Consider the following 23279-nt stretch of genomic DNA (forward strand, 5'->3'; position numbering starts at 1 on the left):
CTTCGCCCCGGCTCCACCCGCGCCGCGCCCGCTCCGCGCGGCTGCTCCGCTCCTACAGAGCCGCGGGCCGGGGCAGGGCGGCGCGCCGGGGGCCGGGGGGCTGCGGGCGGGCACGGCGCATGCTGGGCGCTGCCCGGGACCCCCGAGCGCGGCGGGGCGGGCGGAGCGGGGCCGAGGCTGGAGCTGCAGCCGGCCGCCGCTGCTCTGCCTCGCTCGCCGCCCAGCAGCTTTATAGCCCCGGATCGGGCCGGGGCTGCCGCGTCAGCCCCACGTGGGGAGCTGCCCCCGGTGCGCGCACACGCACACACAGACACAGGCAGAGACACACATGGACAGGCAGACACACACACACAGCCCGGCTCGCACACCGCACACCCTGCACCCACACGGACACCGCGTCCCCCGCACACGCCCCTCGCTCCGCGCTCACACCGCACCGCTGGCACAGCCTGTATTTGCACTCCCGCTCGCTCCCCGCACCTCCGCGCACACACCCGCACCCGCTGTCCCGCTGTCCCCATCCCACGGTCTCGCCCAGCCCGGAGAGAGGAGCGGCCCCGCGGAGCGGCCCCCTCAGTCCCCGGGGATGGGCGTGCGAGGGGCGCCTGGAGGCGACAACCGTGCGGCCGCTGCGCGGGCTCCGCGGCCGGCCGAGGGTGCACAAAGCCGGCCTGCGAGGGAGGGAAAGCTGCCGCCCCGTTCCGCGTGTGCGCCGGGGAACGGACGGGCTCCACTCCGCTCCGGTGTGCGGCCGCGCTCGCTGGGAGCCCGAGGGCAGCGCTTTCCGCACGGCCCCGCGAGTCAACCAGGGAGGGCTGAGCTGCTGGCCCCGAGGGCGGGGACCCGCGGGGATGGAGGCACCCGCGGGGATAGAGGGACCCGGCGCACCGAGGGTCCCCGCGGGGATGGAGGAACCCGGCACACGGAGGGTCCCTGCGGGGATGGAGGCACGGGCGCACCGAGGGCCCCGCGGGGATGGAGGGACCCCCGGGGATGGAGGCACGGGCGCACGGAGGGTCCCCGCAGGGATGGAGGCACGGGCGCACGGAGGGACCCCGGGGCGGGCGCGGCCCCGGGCAGCGCGGCCGGGCAGTGGCACCTGGCGGCCGCGGCGCCTCACTGCACCCGGAGCGGCGGCGCCCGACGGCCGCGGGGAGGACGGGGAGGCGCGGCAGCCGCGGATGGAGCAGCCCCGTACCGAGCCCAGCCCGGCTCAGCCCCTCTGCGCGGGCACTCACGGGCGCCCCACGCCACAGGCTCAGCGCACTCGCTCCTGGCAGTCCCCAGGGGCAGCAGGCCTGGGCGGGCAGCTGCCCCACACTTGGAAAGGCTCCCCGGATAGCACCGGGGCTGCAGCAGCAGCATGGAAGCTCTGTAACAGCAAAGGAGCAATAGTGATGCTCCAGGTATCCCACCCAGCCCTGACACTGCCGCTCCCAGCACGGACAGATCACTCACCTGCAGAGCACACGGCCTCCAGCCCCGATCCCTCGCTCACTGCCTCTTTTCTCTCTTTTCAGATGGTTCTAGTGATGCCCACTTGGTGCTCCAGATTCAGGCTGCTCTCAATCGCTGTGCTGAATGCTCAGACCGATGAACCGATTTCCTCTGCAAGAGGAAAAGCCTTCAGGGAGGAAAGCCTGTCATCTTTGTCCCTGTGCCACACACCATGTTATAAGCCAGGCCCAGGAGCAGTGACGCCCAAGAGAGGGAACAGGAATGGGAGGGACAGGGTCTGGGAGCCAGAGAACACAGCCTCTGGGACTGGCACAGGGCTGAGTGAGGGAAAAAGAGGGAGAATCCCATTGCCTGAGCAAGTGAGTGCAGGGCCCACTGCACTGGTGTGTCTGGGAAAAGGGCAAAATGCAGAGAGTAACTTAAAACCTGTAAACTGAACACAAGAGGACTGGCATTCCCACAGAAAAGATCTCTGTCTGAGGGTAAATGTGACATAGAACCACAGATTTCACTGCAAGGATGAGAGGTCTAAGTCATGTAAGTCTATGGCAAGGCCAGGTGAGAGGTTAAGGATGTGCTGGACTTTGCAAACACCTCCTCTCTTCTGCTGCTTGCAGGGGACTGCTGTGCTCTGCAGGTGCCTTGCTCTGCCTGGCAGAGGGTCTTCCTCTGATAAGGAGTCTTCATCACTCTTGGCAGGAGCCTCCTTGGTCACTGTTTGGGTGGAAGGACCCAGACAGGGAAGGGTGCAGGCTGTGCGCTGCCTGCATGATCAACCCCTTGTGTGATCAGCTTGATCCCAGTTGCAACAGTTCACCTTCACTAAGGCCACCAGGGACTGTCTGAGATGCTTTGTTCCCACCTGGAATGGTGCCTTCCCCCATGCTCTCTGCATTCCCCAACACAGACAGACTGCCAATTTAAATGACAAAGCATGACCAGCTGCCTTGATTTTCTGTCTCCTTTTGTAGCTAGACACCCTCAGTCTGCCTGAAGCTAAACACAGCCAACAACTGTTGCTCCTGATCCACTGCATAGCAAAAGCAGCTTTGATCAGTTCAGTTTGCTGGGACAAAGAGCTCGAGGGGAACATGAGGCCAAAGGCCTGAAGAAAAGGGTTTGTCCCAGAAACACCACTAGAAAGAGAGCTCTCTGCAAGTGGGGAACAGCTGGGATGGCATTGTGTTCATTTCAGAGAGGGAGAAAACCTGCTTCATCAAAGGCACTTTCCTCTCATTGCCACCATTGTTGTGCGTGTGACATCTCTGTGATTTTATTGACACCAGAAGTGCCCAGCACTGTCTGCAAAGTGACTCAGTAATGCTGTCTCCCCTTGATTTTCTCTGCAGGTTATCTCATGGCTCTGCCCAAGCGTTGAGATGAAGGGTGGTCAGAAATTGCAAGGGCTGGCAAGTACCCTGAAGATCTCACATGGTAACCCATGGCACACCTTGTCCTACAGGACAGCTGTCTTTACAGGTCTATACCATGCTCAATGATAATTTGTAATATTCATAAAGCCTTAAACTCCCAGAGCCCTGGGATTAGGCAAGAAACTTGAATTTTTAGCCCCTGGAACACTGTAGAGAAAAGTTCCACAGGGACAAAGAACAGCTAGCAAAGAACATTTTTATATCAATTCCCTGACGTTTGCATCCAGACGCTCAATTTTTGCACACGTGCTGCTGACAGCGTTAATATGAGTAATAAGACTCTGCAGATCAAACTCAGTCGACAAGTGTCTGACAAGACAGCCCAGAAAAAACAGCCTGTTCTCTGCAGCATCCCACACCAAAGACCTGCAGGAGCCTGCCCTTTCCCCAGAAAGCAGCCTGGCTTGTCAGCAGAACCCCACGAGGAACGGGGCTCGCCAGACAAGGGGGGACAGGCTGGGTGCACACTAATGAGAGAGGCTGAAGAGAGACCCATCCCAGGCTGGTGCACACTAATGAGAGAGGCTGAAGGCTGTCAAGCCTCCTGTGTTGGCTCTCCCTCCTCCCCTCCATCCCGGGAGGGAGCAGTGCCCTTTCCGAGGCCAAGTTCGCATTCAGCACTCGTGCCTCGAGCGCAGCCCCCGCAAACAAACTGACCTTTCCAGCTGGTTTCAGGTCATTAATTAGGCATGCTGCCTCCATGATTATGCATCTCTTCCACTCCTCGACTCCAGCATCACTTCCAGCATTGCCTCCATTGCGGGGAACTGGGACCATCCTCCCTGCTTGCCTCTCGGGGAGAAGGAGCTGAGAAACATTCATGCAGTCTGGGAGCTGCTCACGGCACGAAGCAATCCACATATGGAGAGAGAATCTCTGGGAAAGATCGCTATGGTAATAAGCTGCAAAATGTGTGTTTTGAGCAAGCAGCCCCAGGAATTGTTTACTTCCAGAAAAGCAGTGAGATTCTGGCAAGGGAAAGTTTAAAAAATACCAGTGAAGGACCGAAGCTTGCTTTTTAGACAGTCTGGTTCAGGCCAGAGAAAGTGGACAAACATAAAACTATGTCAAGGCATGGCAGACTCCTGGGGGGATCACATGAAAGGGGCAACCACTGGAACAAGGTGCAGAAATTATTGCTCAGCAGAAGCTTTCAAGAGCAACTTGACACAAGCATAAAAGAGGGAAGCCTTGTAGCTGTGGGTGCTGTGCACCAGAGGTAAACAGCAGTCACAGTTTGCTTTGCATGAGGTCTGTGATTTGCACTGATCTCAATATTTGCATATCCATGGCAGGAAGCCTTTGTTGTAGCTGTGTATTTTGATCATGCTGCTGGGCTTATCTGAATGTATCAAAGCAGGGTGTCTTTCAGGAGGATTTTCCTTACTAACTGTTCAGTTACCCTTGGGAGTAAGGCACTGAAATCCCATGGCTCATGACCCTCTCTGGACTAATGACTGAGTAGCCCTTCACAGCAGCTCCAATTTGGTCAGTTTTCCTGCAGGTCCAGGACAAGCCAGCAAAGAGGCACCCAACTCACACAAAAATATTGTTTTCCCTTTCACTGTGTTAACCCCAGGAGGAAAAACAACATAGGAGCTATCAGGGAAGAGGCACAGACATTCTGCAGGCAAACCTGGCTTTGCCACTGCAAAGTAATACAGCAAGCACACCATTCAGTTCTAGGCAGATATTTCAAATGTTGTGATTCCTATTTTCCTTCTATTTCTAAATTAAATTCAAAAATTGTCTAGTGTGACCACCTCTCCAGCTCCTTTGATACCCCAGGCACATTTCTTCCTACAGACATTCAGACCCACAACCCTTCCATTCCCCACCCCTGGTGCACATGAGAGTTTGGGGTTTGCTCTTTTCACAGATCTCACAGCAATAGCCCCTGAAGAGCCAGGCATGTTTTTCAACAGAGTTTTTCTGAACTCAGCTGCTGGATGTACTTTTCCAAGTTATTTGAATAAATCAGTAGGAATTGGATACAGCAGCAGTGGTCTGTGCTAGCACCTAATCCCCCTGCGAGCAGGGATGCTGCCATGGTATCGGATGTTCAGAGGGGAAGGAAAGGAGACACACTGAATATTACCTACAGTGGCAGTTCTTTACTCCCCACATCTGCAGACAGCTGGCTCAAAACAGCACAAGATGGATGCTGCATGACCACCTGCTCCTCAGGTGGTTTTTTTGCAAACAACTTGAAAGCTCTGCTTGCCTTTCCTCTGCTGTTCGGGTTGCCTGCCCTGTTCAGCAGGATTTTAACTACCAGATTTGATTGCACAGCCCTAAACCAACAGCCAAGAGAAACATTTCCATGCTACAGATTATAGCATGGCAGAGTCAGGGGTGAGGCTGACATGGGGATTGTGCTCATGCAAGCCTCTGGTTTATTTGTTCAGTATTTTCCCTCTTGCTTCTGCCTGGTGTCACGGTGGCCTCTGGAACATGAAAGGCTCATTTCAGCCCTGCAGGAGGAGTGCTGCACAAGAAACCTCCCTGGCTGCCTGCATCTAACTGGCTTGTGTCCCTCAGGCACTTCAATGCTTGTGGGAGAAGGGAGAGGGAAATGTGCATTTTCTCTCTGCAACACCCACAAATACACACACACACACACACCCCCCCACACCTCTGTGCCGAGCATAAGGTGGGTGTGTTTTTATGAAGTGTTGTTTTCTTTATTCAGTTCCCTGTTTGGGACTTTTCCTTCCTCACTGCATCCTGCAACATGGTCAGAACTAAACACCAGGGGCCACCCCTCAGTGCTGGGGAGCAGCTCCATTCCCCTCCCCAGGCTTCCCAGAGTGCCACCTCACAAGACAAATCCCACTGAAATGAGCCAAGAACTGTGGAAACATAGTAAAAGATAAACCAAACGTCTGTGGACCATTCCTAACATACTACAGGGACCTTCCACACTGCTCCCTGTCTCACTCAGGGCACTGAGTCATTGCCTCTCATAAAACCCTGAACCAGACTATAGTGGGTTTTTCCAGACCTAAGGACCACATAGCCAAAACACAGTGAAAACACAGCCAAATCTTTCCAGCCCTGGCCAGACCTAGGGTAGGTGATACTCCCCAATCTCTGGCCCCACTTCTGCCTGGAGGCTGCCCACACACAGCCTTGCTCCCTGATCTGTTCCCATGCAAATACTCCCCTCAGCAGCAATGCCCAGCAAGAAATAACCAAGCCAGAAGCACTGCCACACTCCTGGGACCAGGGCAAGCAGGTCAGTGTTCCAGCCAGTCACAAAGGGAATGGCTCTCCAAGCCTGCACTGCAACAGCTCACCCTGAGAGGTGGTGATTGCCCCATTGCTAAAAGTGTTCACGGCCAGGTTGGTTGGGGCACTGAGCAACCTGATCTAGTTGGAGTTGGATTGGATTAGATGACCTTTAAAATACCTTCCAACCCATACTATTCTAAGATTCTATGAAAAGCACGTGATCCTGGGCATGCAGAGTGGCACCCAGGTCAGTATTCAGAGAGCAGAAATGTTGGGCACCTTACAACCTTCCCTGAATGAAAGCAATAAAGTTTCTGCATCTCAACAAGCTCCCCTTCATGAGCAGAGTCAGCCTGTGTTTAAGACAAAATTGAGACCGCATCCCTTCAAAGCATTTAATTTCCCGGCTGGGAGATGCTGGCATTCAGTTACTCAGCTGAGGAGTAACTCATTCCTTCAAGTTCCACTCCCCAGTGCCCAAACATGTGCATCTGCCCTTTCCCTCCCCGTTCTCCATGATCTACTTTGCTGCCTCTGGGGCAGGGGCTGCAGTCACCAGCATTTGTTCAATCCCTTTTGTGGAGGCAGGAGAGCCCCAGGTGAGCTGTAACTCTCTGGTCCATCACCCATCCCCAAACTCCTCCAGCACAGCCAGAGCAAAGCTTCCAGTGAAGCAAACAGCTCTGAAAAGAGATGGCACAACAGAGAGCAGCCATGCAGGGATTGCAATTCCCACCTGCCAAGGTGTGGGTCTCACAGCAGGTTCAGGTCCTCGTGGGAAAGGGGAAGCAGATCACACACCCTCTTCAAAAGCCAGACCACGGTGAATTGCTACAGCAGGAGACAGCTTTCTGTATGTCCCTGTGTCAGGCAGCTTTGCCATCTGTGCCTAACACAGCTTGCCCTGCCTACATCACTGCAGGGTGGCAGCACTGGAGTTAAAAAGATCAAAGAGTCAGGGTGGCAGCGCAGTTCTTGAAGGCTGAGCTGTATAAAACATCCAGGGAATAATTGCCTGAAATTGCTGGGTTCCCAGAAAGCAGAGCACGTCAGCATGGTTCCTCAGGGAGGGAGGCCAACAGGGAACACAGAGAGACTTCCCAAGCTTTCCCTCACTCCTTACCTCACCATCTAGTGGCAAAAGCAAATAACACCGAGGAGCCATCCAGGAACTGCAGCAGCTCTGGAAGGAGAGTGTGCTTAGATCAGCTGCCTCAGCTGGGGACACAGAGGGGGACACAGGCAGCACCCAGAGCCCTGCAAGTGCCCCAGCCCTAAATCACAGTCCTGCACTAACACTGCTCTGCACTCCCCTCCCTGCCCACCCCGTGCCTCTGTGTCCCCACTGTCCCCATGATGGCTGTAGCCACAGGCTCCTGTAATTTCTCCCACGGGCAGCAGTTCTTCCACCCCTCCTCCTGCCCCAGCCCCTCCTCAGAAGGGCCCCAGCTCCCAAGGGGACAGAAGGCACAGACAGCAGGGCAAACCCAGCTCTCCTGGCAATCAGGCTGAGCCAAGCCCCCCAGGAAAAGACATCATGGTGAGCAGAGCCCTTCCAAGGTGAGACTTTTCCTTCCCCACCTCAGCTGAGTTATTAACCAGAGGTGCAGCGAGAAGGGGAAAAAAGGTGGAAAGGGACACATACCTCCAAGGAAAAGCCTTCACTGTGGACTCAGCTGGGTGTTACAAGTACCTGGGGTGCTGGCAAGAGCTTGCCTTCATCACCTTTCCAGAGCTGCTTTCTCCCTGTGCTGCCCCTTTGCCATCAGGCCATGCCAAAGGGGAGAGCTCCACCAAGGCCAGGCCTCCTTCCCACATCCCAGCCACAATCCAGCCACTTGGGCATGGCAGGAGTGCTTGCACACAATCTGCTCCAGGAGAGGGCACCTGCCTGCAGGGAGACTACCCAGAATGGGGAGGTCACAGCAGGATCAGCCCCCAGAGCAGAGCCAGGTGCTGCCCCACATTCGAACTCCAGCTGGGCCATGGTCCAACACCTTCCTGGCCTGTGTGGTGATAGCCAGGTGAGCCAAAACCAGAGCAGAACAATCTTCATCTGGTGGGCAGAGGACAAAGGGTTCTTCTCTCCAGGGCCAGTTTCCATCCTCACAGTGATTTGCAGATTGTGCATCCATCATCATTACTGTGCTCATTCCCACACTGCCTACAAGACAATTACCCCATGCAGATTGCACAGGGATGCTGGGGATGGCAAGGCACAATCACAGGGATATTGCAGATTGCAAGGCACAGTCACAGGAATATTGCATAGGGATATTACAGATAGCAAGGTACAACTTGTTTTTTCCCTGAGAGGCTCAAATTAAGTTTAAACACCAGCTTTTGATGTATTTGCTTATTCAGCACTGTCAGTTGCTTTTTCAGCAATACAAACTGGCTCTCTCCCCAGGAAACATTTATCCTATCTGGGAATCAAGGGTGGTAATGTGTAATGAGGACAAAGCACTTAGAGAAAGCAGGTTGAGTCTGCTATATCTCCACTTGCACTTCTTCAACTCAGATTTTCCTTTTCCCTGGAAGCATCCTAGGTACCAAGGGAAATTCCTGCCATACAAAATTCAAGAGCAAAATAATCCATGTCATTCCCTGAAGTGTAACAGAAAACCGAGCACATGTCAGTAAGCATTAATCTCTGCTGCTGCAAACTCTTCCTTTTTTTTTTTTTCCTGAGAACTCATTTTCAACCCTGAACAGAACAATGCCAGATTCTTCTGCCACAACTTTGTCTTTGCACTCTGATGAAGGATCCAGGAGGTCAGTGCTCCCATCAACACAGATGCCATCCCCATTTTCACAAGGCTTGATGTCTTTAACACCCTCTGCCACTCCAAGAAAACCTGATGGGAGCCATAGCAGAGGGAAGGGAAAGGAGCAACCTCTGCTCCTTCATGTATATTCTGCTGTTCAGCTTGTCAGAGCCAGTGAAACACAAGGGCAGGAGGAGCAAGAGGCAAAGCAATCCATGAGAAACACTGGAGCTCCCCAGACAGGGAGCACTGAACCCACCCTGAACTCTTTGTTTCTACTTGCTGAGACCAAGCCATTTGCAGGGCAGCAAGCACAAAGTGGAAATTGCCACACAGCATCCAAACACTTCGAGAGGCATAGTACCAGTGCCCTCAGACACGCACAGGAAAACAGCACAACTGAAATCTCAGCATCCTTTCATTCTAGCTAGGCTAAAAATATTCCCCAAATCTTCAGAAAGGCAGCTCGCTGCTAATGCACCTGGCTTTAGCTGACAGCACCTCAAAACCATTTTGTTGAGGATCCCTTCTGATCCACCCACCCAGCCACCAGGCTCACGTCCTTCCTAGGAGGGTTCCCTGTGTCCCTGTGCACTGGGACACCTGCCAGGCCAGCAAAGTCCTCTGGAGCTGAAGTCACTGAAGATCACCATTGATTCCTCACTACAATCCAATTTCCAATTTTAAGCAGAGCAAAAGAAAAATGGTAAAAAGCAATTGTGCCAACTTCAACAAATATCTTTTAAAAATGTAAATTTTTTACCGTTTCTGGGGAATTACATGTCTGTATGAAATGAGAATGTCATTTTCTTATTAATACTTCACTAACAATTTAACTGTGGGAGCATGTGGGTTTTCCTGAAGCAGAAGTGATGAATATTATTAAGCATTACACATATTTCAGAACTCTTTGCCGGACTGTTAAGCATTTTGTGTCACTTCAAAAATTAAACCATCCATCCTCATTCCTAAATGGTTTGGAGCACAGATTGGCCACAGAATTGCCATTTAATCAAAATTCATTCTTTTCTGAGTCTTGACATGTACCCCACGCCAAATCTTTTATCTGGCAAGTACTCAGACATCAATCCCTTTACAGGGACTCTTGAGACACAATAGAAAAACCTGGCTGTGTCCAAGGAGCCAACAGAGAAGCTGTACAGCAATGCACAGCTGTGTCATGTGCAGCTGCTCCATCTTTTTTATTTTCCTCTCCCAGCCATCTGTTCCCAACTCCTGTTTTTCTCTTGGTGTTTCCATTCTGCAATAGAACTGGAGAAAAGGGGCTCATAACCAATACAAAGCAAGCTCAGAAGAATTGGCTGCACCAACAGGTTCATGGGGCAGAAGTCACTGGTCCTACACCACCTTTTTGCTCTCCCTGCCTTCCTCAATTTACTTCAGCTCAGGACAGGGTGGAAGGCATGGGGTGAGATACCTGGCTGCTGGCCAGAGAGTGAAATCTGAAGTAAGAGTTGGCAAGCAAGAGCACAAGTGGAGAGGCTGAGATCAGAGGTGGTAGGAGTTGAAGAGCTCACAGGGGGAAAAAGAAGCAATGCTAAAGAAGCCCCTCCTTCTTATGGGGGATTCTGCTACTTCCAGATACAGCTCTGTTTTAAAGTGACATCAGCCCTCCCCAGCTTTCAAAAGCTTCTTCAGAAAAAGCAGTGGCCTGGCCTCAGGACCATCCATCTGGTGGAGCCACAGACCCAAGAATCTTGGCTGTGCTCCCCTGCCTGCCTGGCTGTGCCTGGAGCCGCTGCCTGGGCTACCAAAGCATCCATCAGGAGAGGCTGGTAGGTACCACCCACTCTCCACTTGGCTCAATTTGCTTTTAGGGAATTGCCTCCAGTGCCTGTCAGTCTTTCCAGGCAAACTTCTGACTCCCTGGGACTCTCTCCTGGTTCCCCACATCAGAACCACGTGGCACTGTCAGATGCAGCTTTTTGGGAGGCTGGAAATGCCTGGCATTGCTTGAGTTGGAGATGATTAAAAAGCCTGAAATCAGAGCTGCCTCACTGACCAGAAGCTCCATACCTAGTTGAATTTCTTGCCCACTGCTGCTCTGGCAAGGATAGATAATTCTAAGTTAGTTATAACTTCCCACTCAGTTAACATTACTTGGCAAGGACCAAAAAAGATTAAAGGCTTCCAAAAACCTTGGGTCATACAGAGAGAAGAGTTTTACTGCACTGTCTTTACCATGGCTGTTTTCAAACATCTTAAGATTTTCAATGAAAAAAATGTATTTCCATTAAAACTGACCACATGAAGTTTGGAAATCACTTCAGGCAGTACAGCTGTAATAATGCAGAACAAAATGCAAAGCAGCTACTACCAGGCCAAGCAAAGCCAAGCACCAAACTACAGCAAATGAAGGATTCATTATGAGTCTTAACAAAAAAAAAAAAAAAATACTAATAGAAAGGAAAAGGAGGGTGTTGTGGGAAGAGCCTTTAAAAGGGAACACTTGTCTGCAATTTTGCAGATAGCATCTTACTTGGAGGCAGTGGGGTAGATTGATCTCTAAAGACTCTTAAAAGGTTTTGCAGCAGAAAAAAATAGTTGCAAGGCACATAGATCATTAACCATGCAGCCCAGGCTGCCAGCTGCTCACTCAGAAACTCCAGATGGCTCCTCCTCTAAAACATCATCATTTGATCTTAGTAATCAAATTATCTCCCACTCTTACAATCTGAAGTGAGGCAAGGGTTGAACGAAGAGATGATGTATTTTATTTGACTGAGATGGATTGTGAAAATGAAACAAATTAGCTTTCAAGGCACTCAGCCTGTGCCAGTTGTATCAAAGCTAACCATCTCCAGCCCTCTAACACTTCTTTTTCTACTATGGCCATCAGAAAGAGTTCACAGCACCAGCTATGCTCTACAGAGCTACCCAGTATTCAGATTTTATGCAGTATTTGTACACAGTGGGTATCTAAAATGCTCAACTCCCACCAGTGGAGAGCAGGACTTGTCACTGGAGAGCAGTGCTGGAACACTGGGTATCCTGAAGCACTTGGGCTGGATTAATGACACAAACGTGTCATCTGTGTGTCTCACCAGAGACACACAAGACACCATCTGCATATTGCTGAGGCCTTTTGTACAGCCTTAAGGACATGGGGTGGCAGAAACAAAACACATTCTTCACTTTTCACTCAGTCAGAGCCACATTGCATGGTTCTTGAGGCCAGGCTCGTCTAGGGGTGTTCATTTCAACCATCTGAACAAAAAGCAGTCCCAACCAGAAAGTTCCCCCCAGTCCAGGTGGCTGCCAAGCTCTGGCTGCCACCAATTGTTGGCAGGATGCTCCCCGTCATGGAAGGGTCAGGGAAGATTCCTTTTCTTCTCTCTTTTTCAACTATGTGAATTTCTTATGTAGCTTTCTACAAAGACTTAAGGAAGAAAATAAAACCCAACCAGTGCAGTCTCTTTCAAAAAAAAAAGCAATATCAGAAATTTCCCAGTATTTTCAGAAAATGTTGGGCTTTGACAGTTTAAAAAGGTCAGCTGAAATATTCAAAAGCCACATCTTCCAAAACAGTGAACTCTTACTAGCATGAAGGTGGAATTTTAAATCCTGGCATTATTTAAATCAGCACACTATGAAAAAATTCATATTAATTCTGATTTTTATACCTAGTTGTAAGAGATGATGGAAGACAGTTACAGCTAATTAGAGGAAACAATTACAGTAAAGGGTGGCCTGCATCTGAAGTATAAATCCTAACCTGATCCTTGCCTAGTGGGATTATTCCTCACCAAAGCTTAGTACTAAACTTTATCAGCCACTCAACTTTAATTTTCATAACAGAACTGTACTTTTATTTCACAAAGTAGAAGTACACAAAGAACAAAAGAGGTTGCTAAAGGCTATGAACCAGGAAAAAGACTCAGAGCTGGGACTAGAAAACCACAGAGAAAGGCAGCAGAAATTATCAGAGAAAAGAAGAGATTTAGTTTGAAGAGAAGTTAAAAAACTAGAACTCCATGGCTTGGAGAAAAAAATGCTGCCATTTATAAAAATAAACTGTCTTGGTTTGTCTTTGGCAACCTAAGATATAAACCCAAAACCTTCAAGAGTGGTAAAAAGCAGATGAACAGGAAAAAAACTGTTCATAAATTTCTAGTTCTACAAGAACTAGGAGTTACCAAATGAAATAAGGTGGCATGGTTCAAAACAAACAAAAGGAAGTACTTTTTCACCCAGCACATAATTATATTGTAGAATTATTAGACACAGGATGTTGCAGAGGCCAGAAATACACAGAGATGTAAAATTAAAAAAAAAAAAAAAAAAAGGAAAAAGGAAAAATAAAGAAATAAAGTTTCTTCTGCAAATTTGCTTCATCTATCAAGGCTACTAAATGCAGTGATGCTGTTTCCTTTCTGCCAGCCCTTCCAGCAGTGGTTGGTGAGCTCTGAGCAGTGCAGCAGAGGAGCTGCACACCCTGATGTGCACATCTGCACAGCCCTGTCAGACAGCACAGGAGTGCCAGCTGCTGAGGAGACTGGCTTGCTTTCACACTGTCAGATCACTTTTGGTTACAGGGACTGACTCACCTCAAAGACCAAAATTTAGGTGTTTTGATCAGTCTCTACTGATTTTAATCAGCAGGGACCTGATGAAATGACAGGAGCACTCATTATTGCACAAGTGACTGCTGCACACTATGAGAGCTGGTTCCAGCTTTTTTAAGGAACCAGCTGCAGTCCTCTGCCTCTTTCCTCATGCCCAAACTCCTGAGGGCTTTCTATTCTGACTTCCAAGGACACTGGATTTTTGTTTGTTTGTAGGGCACAATGTAAGCATGACTTTCTTGAAGCAGTCTGTGCAATGAGCTTGACAGAGCTGGAAGATATCAGTTTAATCAGTGCCATGGCAGCTTGGCAATACCGTCTGTTATTAAACCTGAAGATTAAATGCTGCTGTCTGTTTTTTAGGCATCACAATTCTATACCTACTTTAATTTTGTTGCTGCTGAAATGCATTTTGCACTAAAATCCAAGATTTATTTTCCCCATCAGAGAGAAAGCTGTGGGATTTTTTTACTACATGCCCTACTAAAACATAACAAAATGAATATAAAAATTTTTACCAATATTTGTTGTACAGAAGGTCTCCAGTCTACAGGACTCAGAGTAAAGAAGTTACTATCATCCAGCTTTTGAAGTTTCCTGTAATTGCTCTACATGAAAATCAATATTTTGAGATCTTTTGAAGAGTGATAAGTATATAAAGAGAACACAGTTCTTAATAATTTGAGGTGCTGCAAAAGTAGACTTACATCCAGGTTAATGTCAGACTAGAAATACTAGAAAACTTTGAAAAGACTCAGTGGCAGCTTATTTACAAATATACTATTTATAATGAATGCATTGATACAGAATGACTCTTATAAAAAAGCAAGGCAATCTTTTATATAGACATAACAACATTACAATAATTCAGATTAAAAGTACATTTTTGTAGACTGTTTACACTCTCACTTAACTTTTAACCACAAAATTAGTGTGGTCTGATATTTTTCCACAGCAAAGGTCCTGTGCAGTCCTGGTTAAGATCTAAATCAGAATAATAATAAACACAATTTTTTGATATTTGCTAATGAGAAAACAAATCCATTTGTAGATCCTATCATTTGTTTGTAATCATCCTTACTGTGCCTTGAAGTTTGTGTTGTGCAAATTACCACCAACTGCACGTTTCTAACTAGAAGCTATTTTGGCATTTCTTTTGATAAAAATGAGGTGTTTCACTGACAGGAAAATTCTTTGTTGCATCCAGATATGAAAAGTCTCCTGATATGGATTTGTGCTGATTTAGAAGTTTAATTTATTTTTGGGTAAAAAAAAAAAAAAAAGGGGGGGGGGGGCAAAATAACCTCTCAAAGCTTTCTAATTGTTAAATAAAAGAGATTTCTCAATCTCTGTGGATTGAAGATGACACTTGATTTCCAGGTGACACAATGGGTTTAAGCAATAACCAGGGAGACAATCCAAGCACCAAACTTGAATATTGGACAGCAAGAGACAAAACTTTAAAAGGCTAATGCTAAAAAACCTTTGCAAAAATTATAAAAAAAATTCCTATTTAGTAAATTAAAATGCAATATGTGACCAATGTGAGTCACAACAGCAACTGTTCCTTCTTTTCATGGTTTAGCAAATCTCTGATCTGCTTTATACCTTTCCAGACCTCCATAATACTAAATAATTTATAATAATTTAGCTTGCTAAATCAAGGCATGATTCAGGATAGTGTCTATGAATAATGAGTATGTATGTACACAGGCACGACACATAAAAAATTGATATTTTGGCTATGGACAAGTAATCAAGGTAATGATTTTCACCCAAATACTCATATTTTTCAATAATAGTTTTAAATTATTTCCCTCAGTATAGCAAGGAGAATAAACACTTAATACAACTATCTGGAAATCACTTGTTACTCAATCTTATTTTCAAAAATGCTGTAAATAATTTATTACTTCACCGTGTCTATGCTTTCATACATGTATAGATACACAAATACATTTTTGTATTTATGTATGCATACAGTTGTCAGAATGAAGCTCTTTTCATTCATACTTCAACTGATATGGGCAAATAAAATTCTTAAACATGTGTAAGCCAGTATGTGTGTTCAACTGAATGTCACCAGGCAATAAAATCACCTAGAATCTACACTAGTTAACAATCCATTATCCTGGGAAATGCAAAAGTCTGTTATTTCAGGAGGTAAGACTATTTTGAATGATCAAAATGGTTGGGTTTATATGGATCTATGTATAGATCTGGATATAAATCCATGTATTGTACTTATATGGATTTTTATACATGTATTCCAAATCTGTACCAGATATTTAATGCTTTAAACTTTTAGGTCATTTTAAAGAGCTTTTCAGATTCTTCTGACTTGATTTCTCCTGCACCAGAACTTCTCTCACACTGCTCTTACTCAAATCTCCCTTGAGACACTGAAAAAACAAGCATTCACCTCAAAGTGTATAAAATTAAACTCCTAAAACAGGGCTCAGGATTATCTGGCATTGCAACAACCATACTAGTACAAAAACAGTTTGACAAAAATATCCTGTTTTTAATATAGTAATGAATTAAAACATAGCTTTATTTATTCCTATAAGTGTACTGAAAAGAATAGCTTGTTTTTAAGTGAGTGTGACGAGCACTATTTTGGAAGCCAACTTCTCCACAGGAATTTATGTGAGAGAGGGCCAGCTCCAATCATACAGTCATTAACCATGTACCTTAACAAGGTGAATAATCAACATATTTACAAACTAAACAAATTCAATCCCTTGAACTCTTATAAAAATGGGATTGAGGAGCAGACAGGGAATGAGACCAAGACGTTTGGAAACACAAGGGGTCGCCACTTTTGCTTTAAGGAACCATATTAACCAAACCAGTTTCCCCCCTAGGGACCTGAGGGCACAAACACAGACTTTGCAGTATATTCAGAATTTCAATTACAGTCTTGATACTAAGCATTTCAGCATCTTCATATTTTAACACCTTAGTGCTGAGAAAGATTAACTCAGGCAGAACTGTAAGGAACTAGCCTTTTATAAACTAAAGTCTAAACTGAAAAGCTACAGTAGATGTAGGAAAAAAAAAAAGGGGAAGGGGAGGAACGACAGAGAGTGTGTGAGAAAGAATAGAACATTACTTAGTAAAAATCCAGTGACATCTACAATAGTTTTACAGCATGTTTAAGCCCTCTAAGGTTTTATATCTCCACCTGCCTTCCATTTAAAACTTACTCCTTGTTAATGAAAAGACATACAACAAAACAAAATGCAAGTAGATTGAGGAAATATGTCTAAATAAGCACACCTGAAAGCCAGAAATAATATTCCCAAACTTCTGCATGTGAAACAGATTTCCCATGGCATCCATTGATTTGATTTTGTGCAAAAGGTACAGCCCTGTAAGTCACACTACCCCAGCAGCAATTCCAGTGAGTATAAACAGAACAGTTCTTGGGTAACCATGGAACGTGACTGCCTCGAGTTCTTACCCTCCCGAACAAGGACAACTGCAAGTGCAGCAATAGTGAAAATCTCCTTGAAGCATCTTCTGCCTTCTAAACAGCCAAGAAATTCATGGTAAAACTGAATGTCCACTACTTACAGTGTTTCTCTTGAGCTACCAACATCTCTGCACAAATGAAAAAGGTGCCTCTTTTTTAACAGATCGGTTTAATACTGAAACAGATAGGATGAAGTTAAAAAAGAATAATCAAGATACTGAACTGAATATTTTGAAGCAAGTGCCCCAGCTGTGGGGAAAAGTGCATTTAGTTCAGCAGCAAAACAGCACAGTGTGAAGATATTGTGCTTGGACACAGAAGTTCCATAATGGAAGGAGGTACAAGGCAAGTCAAGATATAAAACCATAGTACATTGTTAACCAACCTTAAAACTTACATATATTGCAGTGTTTAAAAGTAAGACACATTCATTTATTGTACAAGGTCTATAAGGAATCCTTAAAATTGCCTGTTGTAGTTTATGACTCAACATTGTAATAAAAATGTACATATATATTATTTCCTTGTCACTTAACTGTACTGTTAGACCTCATGGACTTGTTACTTCACACAATGAAAACCGCTCTTCACTGAGGATACTCCACATTTTTACCAATCTGAAAAGGTTTACTTGTGCTAGAAAAGACCAACTGCAAAAGGCTCAGTTCAGATATGTTATGCCTGCAACTGATAACTCAGGGAAGCAAGATTTAAAGGAATTCAAGCTTTTTTTTTTTTCTTTTCTTTTTGTTTTGACTGCATCCTTTTCACCTGCCAGTTGTCCTGATGAGTATGTTTTTAGTATACAAACTGGTTGATAAAAATTCATCAGCAGAGGCATATAAACTCTAGATATGATTGATTAAAACAGAGCAAATCAGAATAAAACAAAATCCAGTGATTTACTCTGACTGTAAACAATATAAAAACACCATTTGCTTCAAATCTCAAAATAAGTTAAAAGAAAATACCAACCTCAGGGGACGTGACCCTTTCAGGTTTTGACACAAAAAAAAAAAGGGAGGGTGGGGGCAGCAAAACAGAGAAGTTCATTATATAAAGGTTATACATTTCTCTTAACTGAAAGTAAATCTAAGCAAAACTGGTTTTGTCCCTTAAATTTAAACTTTGAGTTCATTGGCAATTGCTTTAAATGAACTGGCATTTTCAGATTATTCAGACAACTTCCATCAAGTTCAGCAAAGAAAACTTAGACAAGCATTTTTACAGAATTAAAAAAAAATCTAAATGGCTATGATTCCTCTATTAGCAGAAACACATAATGCAGTCTTAAATTTGCCTTTTTATATTATTTATATATTTATATATATATAATATAATATAAACCACATATATTATATTATATATACATATACAGACAATTACAACATTAATGCAGTTTGTATTTTGTACAGTGTATTGGACAAGTTGATGAGCATCAGACCATGGCACGATATGGTCCCTGCATTTTTAGGAACTGGATGATGAAGGAGGGTCCTCCTGCAACAATCTGAGGTGGAAGGTGGCTGAGTGGGCAGTTCTCAATACTCATTATTGACAGTTTGCTGCAAAGAGCCAGCTCAAAGGGAAGGCTGTGCAGATTGGGGTTGTCATTCAAATACAGTTCTTCCAGATTCTCCAGTGTACCTGGTTAAAATAAAATAGTAAGTAGTAGTTGTATCTTTTTGATTCATGCAGTTTCTAACTTTTATACAGAGGCTCTCTTCCCTATACAGAACCTTGAGTCAGTGAGACTCCTGTTCTCAAGCACAGCAAGTTCTGTTCACCAGTACCTAAGCAAGAACCAATTTGCTATAATTTCCCTGTAAAAATATACATTGGGGCATCTCCTTTAGATAATAAATGAACTGCAAATATAGAGAATAAGAGAACTGAAAGGGAATTCACCATAGCCATGCATGAGCTATGTAAGTGCAGACAACATGGAACAGCTATCTAGTCAAAAGGACCTAGGAAATAATTTTGCTATACAGGATCTAGTCTCTCTTTAAAATTATCTATGTCATTCCTTTTATGTAATTAGAAACCATATATTAAAGACCTGAAACCATAACTGTCATGTGTCACAGTAAAAAAGCAAAAGAGTGTAACTTCTCTGCACAGAAAGATTAACTTATGAATTTATTAAATGTAACTAACAAGTGTGAAACTTTTTTCCTGAATTAAAATTTTGTAGTTTGCCTCTACACATACTGCAATACAGATTAACCAGAAGCTGGAAAACAGAGTAATTTCTTTTTAAGACTTCCATTTCTCCTTTCAAAATCATACAAGTCCTCCCCAAAATATTCCCCACTTTCCAATCTTATATACCATAAACATCTCCTATAACCTAAGAGACTATTTAATCTTTCACAAGAGAAAGCAGTGGGCAGGGCTCATGGCATAGTAAACCAACCAAAAGGAGAAGCTATAGAAGAAAACAGTTGATAGCATGATACATGAAACAGCCACACCTGACAATAAGTAACTATTCTCTCACCTGTGAAGATATCCAGCTTTACTAACCAAACTGTACTCCTTCAATGGTATTTAACATGTTCTTACTGATTTTAATTCCACAGTTTGTTTCTACAGCAAACTCTCTCCACTAGCCTATAAATTACAAAGCTCTGGGTTTAGCTTATTTTAGTTTTTTCTCACACTGAGGCACATATAAGATGAGCAGCTGTAATGGCTTCTCACCAAAGATGATGCAAGAGACAAACCATGCCTTCTTCATCTGCACATCACTCTAGTGCTGTTCCTGTGGCACATCAGGCTGCACATATCTAGAAGTTTCAAATTAATTTTGTGGCTTTTAGTGCTGGGCAAAATAGCTGGCTATGATATGTCCTTTGGCCAGATACACTGCATCAAACCAGACAAGAGGATCTTACCAATTTCCTCAGGAAGGTGTGTGAGAAGGTTCTCTCCGAGCCCAAGGTGCGTCAGATTGGTAAGGTGACCAATTCCTCTGGGAAGGGTGGTCAGCTGATTGTTAGTCAGAACCAATTTCTAAGGGAAAAACACATTTTTACAAATTGAATTAATGATTTTTGCTTGGAATGACAGCAAATAACAATATATGTGGCTGACAAATGAATGGGTTCTACTCTCCTGAATTTGAGCAAGAAAAATTTCAATCATTCATCAACATTTCAAATCTCTCTCAAGCATCACTGAATGTAAAAATAAAAAGGTGCCTAATAAAACAAATGCCTAAACATAGGAGATTTCATGAGCACGACTGAAATAACTCCTGAGGTGGTATCATGCTCATGGTACAACAGTTAAAACCTTCATAAATTTTTTGTTCAGTATTCACTAATAAAGCTGGGGAACAGTTAATGGGGAATAATTGTGCGTGAAGTTGCACAAGACTAAACTTCTGATTCTCTGTCCAGTCTCAAATAGTTTCCACTCATCCAAAAAGCTGCAATTAAATCAGCATGGTGTAAATAAAGGGCGTAAGATGCTTATCTTGACCAATTATTGTTTCACCTGCAGATCCTTGAGGTAAGCTATTTCATTTGGCAAGGATTCCAGTTTGTTTTCCTCTAGATCTAACTCTCGGAGCTTCCGTAGATTTCCAATTCCATGGGGAAGTTTCTTTAGGAGATTGTTTGACAAGATAAGAACCTCAAAAAAGAAACACCAAACACAGAATTTCAGCAACAAAATAAGTAAATAACAGATTAAAATACTCTTTTTTTTAATATTTTCAAGTAATGAAGTCCAATATTAGCCTACATTTACATTAAGGAAGTAGTTGAACATTTAAAAAAAATAAAACAAGTCAGTGATTTAACATAATTTTTTTCTAGTCTTTAATGATACAAATAGATACATTTAGGATATACTTCTTTCAAATATTATTATACGTAATAATAAATGTAAAGCAAATACAATAGAAACCTTATTTCTTCAAATGACCAAAGAAAAACAATTTCTTCCTGAATTTGCCTACCATTTTGTTATGCTTCCTTTTGGCTATCTCATAATCACGTTTTACATTATTTGCTGTGCTTGCCAAATCCTCCTTAAAAAGCTTAGTACTTCCTCTTCTCCCTGTGTCCCTTTGGCTAGGAGCAGCAGCAAATAAACACACAGATGGGAGCACCTAAGCAGAGCACTGGCTTTCCAAAATGGGCTGCCATCACACACCAACGCCTACTACAGTGATGTCCTCTTGTTTTTCTCTTCATTTCTGAGCTGAATTTTAAATGCCCCAGGTTCAAGAAGTGTATCCTTCTTTGCAGGGTTAGCAGAGCTAACAGAGGTAACAGTTATTCATTATTTCACAGGCAAGTTAACAGGGGTTACACTAATACACCATTTTTCCTCCAGAGAAACCCTGCAGTTCTTGGAAGTAATCAAGCCTCATAACAGCACCGTGAATAGTCAGGTAATTAATTACTGATTAAACAATGCTGTTTTCTAGCTCTTTAAGGAGGCACATTGAGACATGAGGATGTGAAAGAGCAGCCAGTGTGGACCCTCGTGCCAGCCACACAGAACCAGCCAAGGTTGAGAGTTCCTCTCTTCTATCAATAATCCCAACTCTCACTGGCTTCATGGAACATGAAAACACCACAGACAGGAACAAAACAAAGGCATGGTGAGAATCAAAGTGAAAATCAAAGTGAAAGAAAGCCAGTGCCTGAGGATTAGCACAAGCAGCATTTCAGTGACCATCCTTTATGCACTGCATAAGAACAGGAATGTTTTAATTGCCTATCAAGAAACAAAGGCAGGAACAGACAATATTACCTACGTGCAATGCAGCTGACTTAGCACTGCTGTGGGAACCTTCACTTTTGTGTAAACACCGCCCCAACAGCTCTTTGTGTTTGATTTTTTAATTACAGAGAAACACAGTGGTAACAGGTCAGCAAACCAAGCAGCTCTCCAGCTTCAGCAGCTGACAGACCACCAGCAAACCCAGTTGTTAGAGGTTACTAATTTCCCAATCACATCAACAACAGCCTTCACTTAAAAGGGAACTGGGCTATTAAGTAACTATTACTCTGTCATAAATTTAGCCTCACACTACAGGAATAATTAAATATTCACAGAAGAAGCCACATTAGAAATTTGCAATTTCAAATATGCCATTTGTTATAGTTCTTTAACAGATTTTTCCCAGCAACTCACAGAGGCTAAAAAGCCCCCTCAACTGCCCAAACAAGTACCTCTGTCTTTCTGTCCCTCCAAGGCAATAATTTGTCTCTGCTGATGGTACCCTGAGAAACAGGATGAGGGGACAGAGCAGGTTTAGTTTATGCTTTTAACCTACGAGTTCTTGCCCCTCAAAGGCTGAAAATTCCCACCTGGCTGCCTACGAGGTTCACAGAGCTACACTCAAACCACCCCTGGCTGTCAAACATTTCATTACGTTTTTCTGATCCCTGCTGCTTCCATGCTGGTCTCCAGGAATTGAACCAAGTTCAGCAACACTGCATTTACAACACTGATTCCTGTTGAGAAAAATTTTCTTTCTACTTGGCTAAAAATATAGCTGTAGGTAGTGGTCTGTGCACACTCATCAAGAGCCTTTGACAACAGCCACACATGATGCAACAGGGGATTAAACAGCACAGATATATAAATTTATGTAGCTTTATTTGACCCAAAAGTAATATTACTTAAACTTGAAGTAGAGAATCCCTATGTTGCAAGTATTCACTTAGCTGTTAACTTATACTCTTCTCACCTCAAGAGAAACAAGCCCAGAGACATCCTCAGGGATTTTTGTGAGCTGGTTCGTTGCTAAGTTCAGTTCTACCATACTTGTCCAAGTCCCAAAGTCCAAGGGGAGAGACGTCAGCTGATTGTCCTGTGATTTAACATATCAAACATTTAGGGTCTGCCCTTGCCAGACGCTGGGAAGGCATCTGACAGATTAAACCAACTGCTAACAGAAATACTTCATAACAACATAGTTGATAATGAAATCAGAAGAACAAAATGTTGGTAATTGGCCAATTTTTTTAGAATTCCACCAAATATTAGTGGTACCAATCTAGAGTTACAGAATTGACTCTGTTACTAATATGAACTGAAGAAGAAAAACAAAAAGCACAAAATTCTCAAGATCTCACACTATGGTTAAAACATTGTTTGTCCTATTCCTGCTGAATACAATTGATGGTGGGTTCAAAAAAAGAAGAGAAAGTTCACTGTAACTTACAAAGGCACTATCAGCAAATGTTTGAATCCTAAAAACATATGGAGTTTAAAAAAATCCAAACAAACCAATCAAGAGAATAAACACCGTCATTAAAACATCCCACCAGAACCCACAACCCAAACCCTGCTG

The 23279-nt window shown here is 44.6% G+C and overlaps 1 protein-coding gene across 2 annotated transcripts in view; it reads right to left on the minus strand.

Moving 5' to 3' along the window:
- Positions 1-14294: 14294 nt before the first annotated feature.
- Positions 14295-23279, minus strand: part of SHOC2 (SHOC2 leucine rich repeat scaffold protein) — a 63080-nt gene continuing 54095 nt past the window's right edge. For both annotated transcript variants that reach the window (XM_054276913.1, XM_054276914.1), the window contains exons 6-9: positions 22674-22796; positions 20462-20599; positions 19858-19975; positions 14295-18604 (exon numbers count right to left, since the gene is read on the minus strand). In XM_054276913.1, the coding sequence (XP_054132888.1) occupies positions 18396-18604; positions 19858-19975; positions 20462-20599; positions 22674-22796 (588 nt within the window). In that variant the 3' untranslated portion in view covers positions 14295-18395. The remainder of the gene's footprint in view (positions 18605-19857; positions 19976-20461; positions 20600-22673; positions 22797-23279) is intronic.

Source organism: Melozone crissalis, unplaced genomic scaffold, assembly GCF_028551555.1.
Source record: "Melozone crissalis strain CALT ecotype California unplaced genomic scaffold, PUWL_Pcris_2 ptg000019l_1, whole genome shotgun sequence".
Classification (NCBI taxonomy): domain Eukaryota; kingdom Metazoa; phylum Chordata; class Aves; order Passeriformes; family Passerellidae; genus Melozone; species Melozone crissalis.